The sequence below is a fragment of the Symsagittifera roscoffensis genome, chromosome 2 (assembly GCF_963678635.1).
Source record: "Symsagittifera roscoffensis chromosome 2, txSymRosc1.1, whole genome shotgun sequence".
NCBI lineage: Eukaryota > Metazoa > Xenacoelomorpha > Acoela > Convolutidae > Symsagittifera > Symsagittifera roscoffensis.
In genome coordinates, this window is record NC_087063.1 from 8,506,775 (window position 1) to 8,521,397 (window position 14,623).

General features: G+C 35.9%; 1 protein-coding gene across 2 annotated transcripts in view; it reads left to right on the forward strand.

Moving 5' to 3' along the window:
• The window catches only part of LOC134838971 (uncharacterized), a 113,702-nt gene that overhangs the window by 79,741 nt on the left and 19,338 nt on the right, over positions 1-14,623 (forward strand). For both annotated transcript variants that reach the window (XM_063854343.1, XM_063854344.1), the window contains 11 exons: positions 1,365-1,522; positions 2,013-2,120; positions 3,057-3,281; positions 3,863-4,080; positions 4,646-4,759; positions 6,138-6,341; positions 7,371-7,497; positions 7,774-7,885; positions 8,461-8,657; positions 11,153-11,290; positions 12,929-13,169. In XM_063854343.1, coding sequence (XP_063710413.1) covers positions 1,365-1,522; positions 2,013-2,120; positions 3,057-3,281; positions 3,863-4,080; positions 4,646-4,759; positions 6,138-6,341; positions 7,371-7,497; positions 7,774-7,885; positions 8,461-8,657; positions 11,153-11,290; positions 12,929-13,169 — 1,842 coding nt within the window. The remainder of the gene's footprint in view (positions 1-1,364; positions 1,523-2,012; positions 2,121-3,056; positions 3,282-3,862; positions 4,081-4,645; positions 4,760-6,137; positions 6,342-7,370; positions 7,498-7,773; positions 7,886-8,460; positions 8,658-11,152; positions 11,291-12,928; positions 13,170-14,623) is intronic.

Consider the following 14,623-nt stretch of genomic DNA (forward strand, 5'->3'; position numbering starts at 1 on the left):
GATTTGTTTCTAAAAAAAAGAGACACATTCCTCACACTGTCAGGGCCACCACTGTAGTACTACATGTGAATAATTGATGCCTAAAACTGAAGTGTTATACACTTAGTGTCCAATTATTTGTTAAATTTTTGCGGAGCGCGACATTGGATCTGCAGGATGTCGATCCTCCTGTCAATGAAAGCAAGTAAACAGATGTAATATGACACAAAGCTTGTAATGAAGATACCAAAAACTATTTTCTCTGAATCTGATTGAGAGTTGATTTTATTTAAAGCACCACTAGAAGTTAAACTATGACATAGTGTGGTTTTTTACGTAAAAGCAGGCTTCACAATCGATTGGGTGATAAAAAAAGATCCGGTATATCAACAAAAGATTGAGTCAACGCGGGTTGACCTCCACACATCAAAAAAGTTTATCACACAATTCCCATATACCAGCATTTTTTTAATGGTGACATAAAATTTTTTCCAATTAATTGAATTTTTGAAATGTCGCCAAAAATTTTGTTTTTGTTTTTTCATCGCAAATTGAATTTTGTACTCAAACAAACATTTTCAAAAAAATTTTTGCATGAAAAATTCAATTTTTTGTGTGCATAATGTAGTCCTGGATGCACTAGTGTTGGATTTTCTTTCGCTAAACAAAATGTTTCAAAAACGCTGATTTTTTTTGTATGGCTTCTTTATGTATGCCTTGATCAATTTCAGATAATTTGAAAATTCAAACTTTAAAAATAACTATTGTTGAAAAATTTCGCCAAAAATTAAAAATTTGTTACTTTTGCTATATATTTTGTGACAAAAAAAGCTCTTGAACAATTGAGGTCATTTTCTATGCAACCTTAAATGCAATGCCGCACAACCTTTGGTTCTATGAGTAAACCAAGGTGTATGTCACTTGCGTTCGGTTACGAACACAACCCAAAATTTTTCAGATATTTGAGTTTGAAAAACATCAAATTTTTTGTTTTACGGAGAAGAACTTCTCATGCAGTTTTCATATATTGGAAAATGCTTATCAGAAATTTCATGCAGTTTTTTTTTACTTATGGAATGGTATGGTTGAAGTTTTTTATACATGGCAATTGTATCATAAGAAGTTTTGGTCAAACCGGTATGTCATAAGGAAGCCTTCTGATTTGTGATTCTATCAATACTTTAAAATTTCTTTAAATGTTTCCACCATTGCGAAATTCAAAAAACATAAGAAAAACCTAAAAAATGAAAAATTTTCAAACTTTATATATATATATATATATATATATATATATATTTCAATTTTAAACGTTTCTGCTAATTGACCCTAATAATCTTAATGTGATGTCGCTAATGTTATAACTGTGTTTATTGATTTTGTTGCAGAGCAGAGGAGACACGAGGGTGTGGAGTACCCTGACCAGTACACTTACATGATAGAGAACCACCTGCTGGAGGACAGTGGGACCTACCACATAGGGGTCAGACCCTGCAGGAAGAACTTCGACTACTTCTACTTCGACCAGGAGACCATCTCCAACAAGGCACGCCAAAAACCAATCCAAAAGTTCAATTAACTAAATATTTCACGGCTTAAATATATTTTTGTGTGTGCTGTAATAAGGTCTGCTAGCTCTCGTTACTCGCTTGAATCGGTCCGAAAAGCAAAAAACTTAAACAGGTTTTTCGCAACACTCAGATAATGTTTTGAAATCTTTTAAAATGTTGGAATCACGACTGAAAAGGCGTTGAAATGACATATCACTCGACCCATTCGGATGAATATTGGTAGCACCGGATTTTGCGTGGGAAAAAACTAAAAAGGACCCACCCGAAGACTATGTTCCTCCCCACTTTCAGTAGTCAGAACAACAATGGTATCCAGATATCCAGACAAAACTTTTCCCGTCTCATATCTTCAAATCATTCTTCTTCTGGCGATGATTCTTTGTCAGTCATTTCAGCGATTGGTTCTGGTTTTTTCTTAGGGTTCCAAAACGCTTCACAAAAGTTCAATTATCTTTGGTTTTCCAGGTGTTTTCATCTGACTTTGAGTTCAACGTGTGGTCGCAGGGCTGCTACTTCATGGAGGATGACGCCAGCAAGTCCTCGCCTAAAGACTACTCCACTAGGGGTTGTGTGGTAAGATGCACGCATTGGATCTCATGCAAATGCGCTTCTGTAGTGCCTAGTAAAAACAAGGACAGCCGGTTGCTGTACACGTGTCTTAGAAAGCTCCGGCAATAATCATAAACAACTACAAAAAAAAAGAATTTTAAACAAAATTTCAATTTTCTTTGTGCGTGTTGTGATGGAAGGATCTGAAAAAAGACAACATTTTAGGCATTTCCAATATTCATAGTAAGAAAGGCCAATTGGAAAACAATTTTCTTCAAAAAATGACTAATAAAAAGAACAAAAAAATGAATGGTTTACAGAAAACTTTTTATTTATTTGTTTTTGAAAACTTCAAAAAAAACTTCGAAAATTACCGTAATTAGGTTTTGTAGGGCTTGAATAAAAAATTTATGACTCATTGACTGCTAATTTGCAACTATGCTTCTATAAAAAGCCTGCTCGTTTGCTTCACTCGCTCGATATTAGATGAAAAATCACAAATTTTTCAAACTGGTTTTTCTCAACATTGGAAAATTCTTTTAGAAACTTTGAATGCCGTTCGAATCACGATTAAAAGGGCTCTAATATGATATATCAGTCAAGCCAGTCCGATGATTATTTGTGGCACCTGATTTTGAGTGTAAAAACAAAGAAAGATAACAAGGATAGCCGATACTGTGCAAGTAGCTTAGAATGTGTCGATCATTGTCGAAAAAAAATTTTTTTTTTTCATATCCTTGTCACAACCTTATTGTTTATTTGATAAAAAACCAAAAAGAATTTTAGCCAGAAAATTGCAATTTTACCACTTTTAATTATCTTTTTTATGCCTATTTATAAATTAAAACAGCTAAAAAAAACAAAGTTGTCTTTCTTTTTTAATGCTTATTGTTAACATAGAGCTGAAAAAAATGCAAAATTTGCTAAATGCACTTCAGTTACCTTCTTCATATTTTGCAGGTGGGCAGTATGTCGAACAAGTATGGGACGGAATGCATGTGTATGCATCTGACCGCCTTCGCCGGAAGCACCCTGGCCCCCGCTCCCCCTGCCCTGGACTTCTCAGCCATGAGTTTCAAGTTCGAAGACATGTACCCTGTCTACTGTGTGTTGCTCCTACTCTGGATGGTCTACATTCTACTCATGCTGTGGTCACGCCGCAAGGACAGACAAGATATCGCCAAGGTCAGAGATTAGCTAGCTCTTTTCAGACGCCCCCTCCCCCCCGGACCTTTCAAAATACCGAGTTTCATGTTTGTTTTACGTGTTATTACGGCTAAATGCGTGATGTTACGCTGTAAAGTATGAAGAACAAATCTGTTCACAGTTGTCGATTTGTTCAGCACGCCAAATTTCATTGCATTATGACAACGTTAAATAGACTTTTCAAAATTGAATTTGGAAAGGGGAAACTGGAAAATGCCGATGCCTTAATTGGGGCCAATTACAGTGCAAGTAGCACAGTGTTTCTAAATACAGTTGATAGTAATTTTAAAAATTGACCATAATTAGCCATGACTTGAAAAAAATTTTAAAAAAATAATTTGAAAAAAAACACCAATTTTAATTTTGTCGGGTTTTTCAAAATCATTTTTTGGTCGTTAATAACAAAGAGCTTAAGCTTCATCATTTATGAATATTTTCGTTTCAGCTTGAATTTATATAATAGAGAACAAAATCTCTGTTCAAAATCTCTGTTTTGATTTGCAGATTTTTGCCTGATGTTTTTTTCTTCTTAGTATGCTCTTAATTCTTACTTTTTGCAGCTCGGTTTCACCCCTCTGCCCGACAACGACCCAGCTGACTTCTACATGTACGAGCTGGCCATCCAGACTGGCATGTTGAAGGGGGCAGGCACAACTAGTAGGATCTACTTCTACGTTGTGGGGGAGTTGGGCAGAAGTAGAATACACGTGGTGGAAGATCCATACAGGGAGATATTGAAGAGAAACAACAAGGATTTGTTCTTGCTTTCAACTCCACGGTAAGAGACAAAATTACTCTCTAAGAAATCTTAATCATATTTGATTTCGTGTTCTGAGTTCAGCTGCTTTCATTTTTTTGTTGAATTTTCTGAAATTTTTCTGGCATAATCATTTGAGAGAGTTTAAGCTTGATGATTCTTACTATTTAGGCTTGATGTTTTATGTACCCAAAATCAGGTACCGCAAACAACATTTGTAATGCATCGAGTGTCATATCACATTAAAACCAATTCAATCTCAATAATGGTTCCGAAAAAAACTTTTAGGGGACTTTCTGTGTCAAAAAAGTTTATTTCTGTGTTTTTTGGGCTTTCTTTAAATGGGTTACGATGTATGTTCGTTTATGAAAAATATTGTACCTATTTAAGATGTTTTCTTCATTTTTGTGTTTTTTTTTTGCAAGAGTAAGTGTACTTGAAAGGGTAAGCCTCTTTTTTGAACAAATTTTTAAATTTTAGTTTAAATTGAGGAAGTCAAACCTGGTGCTTCTGTAGCGAGAGTTATCAGGACTTGAAAATTAGTTTCGTCTACTTTTCTTTCGTTTAATGCTTTGTTTCAATTTAGTTCTCTGGGTCGTCTGTCCAGTGTGCGTCTGTGGCATGACAACTCTGGAGTGGGGTCCGACCAGAGCTGGTTCTGCGACTACATCGCCCTCAGAGACACACAGACTGGCGAAAAGTGAGATCAAATAGAGATTAGATCGACCATTAGAAATTGGGAGGTACTTCGTATTCGGGTGTGTTTTAGTTTTTGTTCCACGTAAAATCAGGTTCCATCGGAATGGGTTGAGTGATATATTTTGAAGCCCTTTCGAATCTTGAAGCCCTTTCAGTTGTGATTCGAATATTTTACAAAATTTCTAATTGTCGAAAAAAAAACACTTTTTTGCGTTTTTTCCAAATTTGAGCAAGTAAAGCGATCAAGAAATGTTCGTTATATGAAAGATGATTTTTAGGCTAAAAAGACTTGATTTTATTAAGAAGAAAATTAATTTCAGAAGCTTAATTTAGAGCTTGCTTGCCAAAAAAGGTAATAAAAAATAACTCTTCGCGATCATGCCTAATACAAAAAACTTTCTGCGCGTTTATATACCTCGCTCATCACACCACGTACAAAAAACACAACTTTTTAGACGATGCTACACAATGAAAACCACAAAATGATAACCAAATGGATCAATAAGCGCGTATATTTCTCCTTTAATGAAGCGGTTAATCCCCTACTTAGGGTGTGTGTAAAGTCCATTTTTTTTAAAATTTCGAAAATTACGCATATCCGTATCAGAACAATATATGATTTAAAATATCAGAACAGGTAGATCCAGCATTAACTGGGCCATTATTTTAAGTTCAAGGGACCGTGGTGCAGTTGCGAGGACGTGAGACTCCTCGTCAAAAGTTCGGATATGCAAATCCGGAACATTTAAATAGTTTCTTTTTTTTTGTCGAATTTTTGCTGCATAACATTGGCGATTAGATAGAAACTGTAGCTGTTTAATTGGTGGTTAGAGTTAGTAAAATTACAAGTAGTCGTAGAGCAGATGTGAGAACATGATACTACTAACCTCAGCAATTTTTTATAATGTGTATTTTTATTTTTTTATACTCATTTATTTCACTTGTGTTTTGCCTCTTTAGCCCTCTTTTTTGAATTTATCGCCTGTGTTTGCGAAGCGCAGCTTCACCTCTGCGTTAAAGTTTTGTATGTATATGAGTTCGATTCAATTAATTCCAATCATTTTAAAGGAATTATCTAAGCCTTAAATAGATCTTAATTTAGAATAAATCACTTTAACTTATTAAAAGGCAATAGTCTGGTATGATGCGCGTAATTTGTTTTCGCAACTTATGTAAATGATTTTTGGTAAATTCCTCGACAAGCTAACGGCTCTTGTGGGGAGGGAAGAGGGGGAGGGAAAGGGGGAGGGGGAGGGGAGGGGTATTGGAGAGGGTTGGGAAGACTGTGAAAAAAAGTTGTGTCTCTTTAACTTTTTCTCCTTTCAAAAAAAAACCTGCGACTTCTCCAAAGCGCTTTAACTCAACTGTTTATGTTGTAGGACTTTCTTCATGGCCTACCGGTGGTGGTCGCTGGTGCACGAGGACGGGTCCATAGATCGGACCATTGAGAGAACGGAGCCAGAGAACATGAAGAAGTTTCGCTACATGTTTGCTTCTAAGACAAGGGAGAAACTGAATGATGGCCACTTGTACTACTCCATCTTCGCCCGACCGGTCGAGAGTCATTTCACGCGCTGCCAGAGGTAGAAAATTGAACAGATTTTTGAACAATTGTTACGCTATTTTACTCCACTGAGTTGTACTCAGATCCAGAGGCGGATTTAGGGGGGAAGGGGGGCGAACGCTTTTATTTCAGCGATTCGACCCCATGCCGACCCAAAGGGTCCCCCTTTTTACTATTTTGAGATATCCTTTTTTTGGCTGACTGACCCTAAAATTTTTCTAAGGCGCCTTTGGAGCCAAAATATAGTAATTTTGAAGGGGGGAGCGCGCGCCGAAAAAACACAATTTTTTGGTCAAAATTTTCCAAAAGGTACTTAAAAACGCCCTTTTTGGCCTGTTTTTTCAAAAATTTGCCTGCAGCGCTTAAAGTTTTGTCAAAATGGGGTCTTTATAGTAATTTGGGAGAGCTCAGAAAATCAATTTGGTCGACCTAAAAAAAAAGGTCGACAAAATTTTCGAAGCTTTTTTGAAAATCCGCCCCCCCCCCCCCCCCCCCCCCACCTCGAGAAAATCCTAGATCCGCCCCTGCTCAGATCACCTCTAAAGTAAAACGGAACTTACTCTATACTTTTGTCGCATGAAATGGACTACGCTTTCATATTCATGAACCATGAAAACAATTTAACAAAAAAGTTAATTAAGTTTAATGTATATTTAATGGAAAATGAAGAAAATCCGCGCAGTTTTAGCAGCCTTTGATAGATACATTAGCGGAGATGTTTGATGGATCAGTCATTGATATATCCAAACCCCTTCCCCCTAAAGTACCCAAAAGATCCCCACTTTGGCACTATTTTATCACATCCAGCCTATGTACACTAAATTTAGGAGGAAAATTCGCACCGAAAAACGTTCTCCATAGTGTTTTGGGCGAAATCGGAAACTCAGTTTTTAAGTCAATTTGAAAAAAATTACAAAATTTTAGTTTTTTTTAAATATCAATTGCGCAATGGGATTATAATAAAAGAAATGTATGCTATATGAGACATCCGCCCCTCCCTTATTTCACCCCCCCCCCCCTCTGAGAATCTGACCCCCTTTGATGTTAGGTGTTCGTGTGCGATGTGTGTATTGTTGCTCGAGTTCTGTGTGAGCGCAGTGTACTACCAGACCAAACAGAGTGTCGATGACTCATCCACAGTCTGGGTCGGACCCATCAAGTTCAACATCGCCGAGGTAGGACCAAGTTAATACCAACCCCTCCCCCCCCCCCCCCCCCCTACCTCTCCTCCTCCTTTCCAAAACAAAACAAAGTTTATGAAGGATAAATTTTACGTTGAAGTGGACTAAATTGGGAGCTGATAAGAGCAAATACGTAAATATCAGAAGTTTGGGTTCTTCGTTGAACTGTTTACTACAGCTATCAAGACAAGCTGCTTTAAAATCGAGTCGAATTAGTTTTTTTGTTTGATTTGGTTTGATTGCAGATTCAATTATTTGTCGTAATTTCAGCTGGGCGTGAGTTTCATGTCTTCTCTGATGGTGTTGCCTGCTTCTCTCCTAGTTGTGCAATTGTTCAGAAGAACCAAACCATTTACCAGTGGGAACGAAGAGGAGCTAGATGGTGAATACATTATCATTGGATATCATCTCCAGGAGCGGATTTAGGGGGGGGTCAAAATTTTCCAAAAAGTGCTTAAAAACGCCTTTTTTGGCCAATCTTTTCAAAGTTTTGCCTGCGGCGCAGAAAATTAGGCAAAAAACAGGGAATTTTTAGTGCTTTGGGAGAGCTCAAAAAGTCAATTTGGTCGACCTTTATAAAAAAAGGTCGACAAAAAGGTCCGCCCCTGATCATCTCCCCTTTTTTCTTTTAAAATGAAGGGCAAAGTTATTGGATCAGCAGATATGCGCGTTGAGGAATCTGCAATTTTTAGATGTAAAAGATTGGTTCACAATGTTGGGTTCTAATAAAAAAAAATTGGCTCCCCATCTAATTAGGATATTCCAAATGTATTTTGTTTCCGTCACAATTTCTACTGTAAAACTGATCGTTATCACATCAGGTTTTTGAGTTTTGGAATCATATTGAGAACTCTGATTTTTTTGGCATTGTACACTTAGTCTTTAGCACTCTCACAAAATTGAGGAAAGTTTTTTGCGCTTTTTCACAAAAATTTGAGTTTTTGTTTTGTTTTCCAGACCTGGACGCAGAAGAAGAAATGTTGAACTCAAGCCGTCGGAAGCGTCGAGAGGAGGAGCGAAGGAAACGGGAAGAGAAAAAGAAGGAGGATCTGACGAAGTACCTCAAAGCAGCCGGACTCACTGTTGAGACGAAAGAGCGAAAGAATTCCAGCGACTCACGTTCGGGTCTCACTCAAAACATGGAGACATCTACTGTTAGTAAAAGCCAAGTGCAAATCCAGAATTCGGCTCTTTTTCAATCCCCCTCCCAACCGCACATAAGCAGCAATTTTATGATGCGATGAGCGGTTTTAGAGGTTACGTATGAGACTAAATATGCTTGTCATGGCCGAACTAGTTCATATGCCAAATTTTATAATAATTGGTTGCTGTAACCTGAAAAGTTAATTTAAAAAATTTAATTTACAGATGGGGGAAAGGAAAAAAAGCCCAGAATTCATATTGAATTATAATTCATATTTGTATAAAAATAAATTTAATAAAATTATTAAAGGCTAAATCAGTGGTGAAAAGCAACACGCCTTAAAAGTTTTTTAGGTTGTACAAAAAACCGTAGTTTTTTTACATTTGAGTCCTAATATTGACCTCAAGATCTAGCAATGTAAAGTGGAAACTGTAACGTTCTCTTTTTTACCTAAATCACAAATAAAAAGGCTCGTTTGGTGGCACCTTTAGTATATTTCTTTTTAAATCAAATTTAAGCTTACTTAAGCATAAACAATTTAAAGTCACATATTTCTGCTTTATTTTTTGCTAGTGTTAGGTCCTGTTTGAGAAAAAATATTTTATGAAAATGTATAAGATTTGGTCTTTTTTTAAATTTTTTTTGCGACGCTTCAATTTTCGAGACTTCAAAAACTCAATTTCTCTCAAAAACTACAGTACAAATTTTCAAAAAAAAGTTTTAATTGAAAAATCTGCTCTGCTCTTTGTGCCTGCATATTCCGCCTTAAAAATATGCTTTACCTCAATTTCTGCGGCCTTCGGAAGTTCCAGTACGGGGATTTTTGTTTTGATTTTTTTTTTCAAATTTTTAAATGCAGAATTCTGACATTCAGATTTTAATTTAAAAAACTATTCATGGGAATCTCTTTTTTCTCAAGTGACTTTCCAGTAATTTCGGTTAAAAAAAGTTATGGCCTCAAACAAGTCCGTTTTGTGACATTTTGGTTATGTTTTAAAAGTTTTTGGCTTTTCTCAAAAACTAACTGGCCAAATCAGAGATTAAAGTTTAGCCGAAAGAATAAAACAGTGATGCGAATCTTATCTGCGCAAGGGGTTTTGCCCTGCATTTTAAAAAAATATGACCTTTGTAATCGTTAAAATTTTGACTGTCTGCTCGTTTTTTGAAAAGTTACTCTTTTTTCGAGAATTAACCGGCTGATTTTGAGGTTGATAGTTCATTAAAACTAATTTGGTGCTTGAATAGTACCTGTGTAATCAAAACTCAAGTTTTGATCAATTTTTGGAATCTTTTTCACTTATTTTTTGAAAAATGCCCAGCCAAATTTGAGATAGAGAAATCAATTGAACGAGCGAGTGGTATTTTTCTTCTTTAAATATGCGGTTGATCCCCTACATAAGCATAGTTAGCGAAAAGTCCTTTTTTGAAGTTTTAAAAATTACACTACTCAGTAGGAGTACAATATATGATTTAAAATATTAGAATTGATAAATTCAGCAGTAGCTGCGCCACTAGCTTACTTCCAAGCGACTGCAGTGCAGATGCAAGGACTTAAGTCTCCTAATAAATAGGTAGAATATTCCAATGAGGAACATTTAAATTGTTTTTTTTTGGACAATTGTTTGCTGAATGACATTGGCAATTTGATAGAAACTGTAGCTGCTTTATTGATGGCTAGTTTTAGTAAAGTTACAAGCGGTCGTGGAGCAAACGTGAGAACGTAATACTCCTAATCTCAAAAAATATTTTTGTACAAGGTGTATTTTTAATCTTTCCATATTTTTTTTGTTTTGCCTGCTTAAAGCTTTTTGGCATTTCCTCGCTTGTGTCCAAATAAAATTTAATTGAAAATGGAGTTTGGCTGAACACTGGGGTGAAAACATACTGGGGTGAAAACAATGTTCTCGACGTACAAAATGTCCAGATAATGTTTCAAAATCTTTTTCGAACAATTTTGGTAAAATAATTAATATCAAATAACAAAAATTTAGCTTTTTCTAACACTCGGTCAAATTTTCAGCAATACAGTGTTCTAGTTACTGGAATCTAAAACAGCAAAAAAGTTAGAGAAAAAGAAAAATAGCCGTGTTGCGGACTTTGCGACAAATCAATTTTCAATCTGTTGCAGATTCAACTGAAACTTAAAAAATTACACTGCGCTCCTGGTCATGAGTTTTTAGTGTTTTTGAGTTTACGTTGCTTATACGTCGACGTTTTTCTAAGGCTTCTAATAAACCCAGGTGAAACTTTTTTGATCAATCCAGACTATCGAATAGAGCTTTTTACGATAATTATCGAGTTCCATATGTACGAATAATCGAAATCGAATAACCTATTAACCGCCTGAATTTGATTGAAAAGCCACCAAAAAACCTATTTTTTTTTAAAATCAGAGCTCAGTTATTAAATTTCAAAGCAGTTGAATTCTAAAGCTTCAAAAAAATGTATGGCACACCTTTACAACGCTTCATAAAAAGAACTCGCAGCTATTTTTTGTCGTTTCAGTCGTGGGATGGACAAAGGGTGTCGTCCGGTCATTCAGAGCACAGTGGAAGTACTGGAACAAAGAGTTCCCTCAAACAGCCAGGGACATCCTCTCGCGTTGGATCCTCGAAGAGCGTACACATACGAGACGGGTCTGAGGTAACGTTCAGATACGTCGTTTTTTGATCTCAGTTACTTCGATTTGAACTAGTTTTTCTTCTATAGTTAAAAGTACTCCAAGCAAAAATGACACCGAACACCTTAACGCTTCATAAAAACTGACTCATCTACTTAAGAATTGCCACCCCTATTAATAAAAGCAGTAAACTATCACTGAGCTTTCTATTGAGAATTATAATTTTACTGCATTCTGATTGGTCGAAAATGCGTTATTTTAATCTACTTAACAATTGCCCCCCCCCCCCCCCCCCCATTCTTAAAGGGGGGGGGGGCAATTATTAAGTAGATCCAAACTGATTGATAAACTGGCTAGAAAATGTTCCAAAATCCTTTTCGGAAAATTTTGGTTTTATAATTGATTACAGATTGCCTTCATAGGATGACCCGCACCGAGCGCTACAGGACCAGAATCGTTTATAATGTCATTTTCGTTTATAATAACGTTTATAATAGTCAGAATCTAAAAGTTACAAAATAACCTATTATAATCCATTAAAAATGGATTATAATCCTGTTTTTATGTCAGTGTAATTTTAACAGTTTTATGTTTTTATGTCAATATATGCGGGGGCAGTGTTGTGGAAAAATGCAATGGGGGTGTTGAACGTATTTGAATTTTACTTTTTTGCTCGGTATGACTTTAAAAACACGGCATAGAATTTCTTGCAAAATTTGCAAAACTTCTGCAATATAATCGAATTTAGTTCTGTAAAGAAAGTGTGTTATAATCAATCACAATGAATTTTAATGGTTTTTCATTTCAAAAGTATTCGATTATAATGACAAAATAATCATATTTGTGGTCTGAATTTTACATCTGTAATGGTTTATATTGGATTGCTTTTGTTTCGGAAACCCATCGATTAAAACCCATGGGCGCTCGGTGCGCAAAGGAGACGGGCCTGATCTAATTAGTGAACTTAATAATCGGCGAAACAAAGAAAAATGAACGAACTAAACGGTAAACGGTAAAACAAAAAATTAGGAACCGAATTTTGGAAAATTTTTCAGTTTTTTCAGCCAATCAGAATTGAGTCGTAAAAAACATCAAAGAAGTTGCGATAATCTTCAAGAAAACCAACGGCCATTAGAATCCAAGTTAACCGATTAGAAAATAAGCAGATACACGAATTTTCTAATATTGCGAAATCGAAAGTTATTAGAAAAAAATTTGAAACCAATTTAAAAAAAAATGAGAATTAAAACTTTTTTGTGCTGCTTAAATTCATTTTCTGTTAATAATGACTTCTGTTTTATGCAAAAGTCATTTAACCAATTGGAACGTTTGAAAATTTTGATTGGTAAAAGTTTTTCTATCATTCGGTCTTTCCATAATGAGAATACACCCTAATTGTCTGAAATAATTCAACTTCTGAAATAAACTGTGATTCAAAGTTCGGCTAATCATTTTCATTTAATTTGGTGCTGTGCTTCTGCTTTGTTTGCTATACTGACTCTCATAATTGTCCATTATAAGTTCAGTCTGGATCAGACCGTATCCTTGTCATTCGCCTTTTTATAGTTTTTATCAACAAATATTTCGAAAACAGCTTTTTTTTTCTATTTGTGTTTTTGTTCTCATCTATCAAAATCAACGTCGGCCTGATTTTTATTCAGGTTCCAAAAGACACCTCCAATGAGGACGCCGGGAGAAGTAGGAGCCGACTGGTGGTAAGTGTGAATCGAGATAACAATGATGACACCGTGGACCCCTGTGACCTTGGAGAACTGTCAATCTCGGAGTCGAGTGAGGAGAGCGAGTACGAGACAGATGAGGAGGAATTAGACCTGGACTGTTACGAGAGGGTCCGAAGGTCCAAGTGGTTCTGCTGCATACAGTGTCTGTTCGGATGGGGAGGTAAAAAGTTGTATAAACCGGTCCACACACATTTCTCCATGACATTATAAAGTGACCTCACATATTTCGCCTCCAATATAATACAAGCAAAGTTCTGTAATAAATGTGGGGCATTATACAAGTACTCTTAAATTTAGGAAGGGCAAAACGTGTGAGGGGCGAAAGTGCTAGAGTGAACACCATATAAGGAGAAAACAAATTTAAAATGAATTTTCTAATGAAATTATCAAAAATGGATAACAATCCTTGTATTTTTATATCAAAATAATCCATTATAATCAATCATAACCCAATGACAATGAATTATAATCATAATATTTTTGAATCATTATAATCCATTATAATAGAATATAATCGATTAAAACGTATTTTTTGAGAAGAAATTATGAGTTTTGCAAACTTTTTTCAAAGTTATCTCATTTCTTGTTTCGTGCAGTTGCAACGTATTACGTTTCATAAAATTGTTTTTTCACATAATTTTGTTCATTTAAATTTTCTCTACTTTTTCTATACTACGTAAACTCCATCGCCTTTTTTTAGCAAACCCTTCCCCAGTTTACCCAGTTTACCCCCCCCCCATAGTTTACCCTTCGTCAGCTTACCCCCAACCCCCCCCCGCCCCTCCCCCAGCCAGCTTACCCCTCCTTAGTTTACCCCCCATCTTAATTTAACCCCACCCCCCCCCCCTTTACTGAACGTGGGCGCGGCAAAAAAAATGGGGGGGGGGTGGAACGAAAAACGTTATATATATAACGTTGGTGAGGGGGGTTAAAATGGAGAATGGGGATAAATAGGTTTTGTTAGATTCCAGTGGGTTTTGTTAGGCAACTCACAACCTTCCCTCGACTTGGAAATTTTTTTAAATAGATTGATGAATAAAAAGTAAGAATACAGTATCTAACCATTTCCCCCTTCCCCCTGGCAATGGCGATGGAAAAAGTTTCGAGGCATCAAATCTACAAAATGAAGCACAATAAATTAACCTATAAGCACCATCAAAAGGAAAAGCTTAAAGCTATGTGCAGGCTAACGCTAATTACAAATTGACTTTGATAATTACTAACCACAGGTACCTACAAAAACTATACAGCTAATTAACTAAGTACCAATGGATAAAAGGAAACAATTTTTACAATGTAATAGATACAAAAGCTTCAGAACTTTTCAAAATTGAAAGTGCTCCCTGAATTTACCCCGCTTTTTACTGTCGCTCATTTTCTGGTGAGGACTCTTTTTCCAGAATATTCAGCGATAATTAGAGATTTGAGATCTAGGGTAGTGATAATTTCTATCATCCTTAGAGGTGATCACCTCTGCGACCAATTTCTCGAAGATATTTTTTGGGAAATAAATCTTTCAACGGTCTGCTTAAGGATAATTTTTCTAAATCTGAAGAAATTTTATCTTTTTTTAGGAGTTTCCTTTTATACGGTGATACTAGAAAATCTTTACTT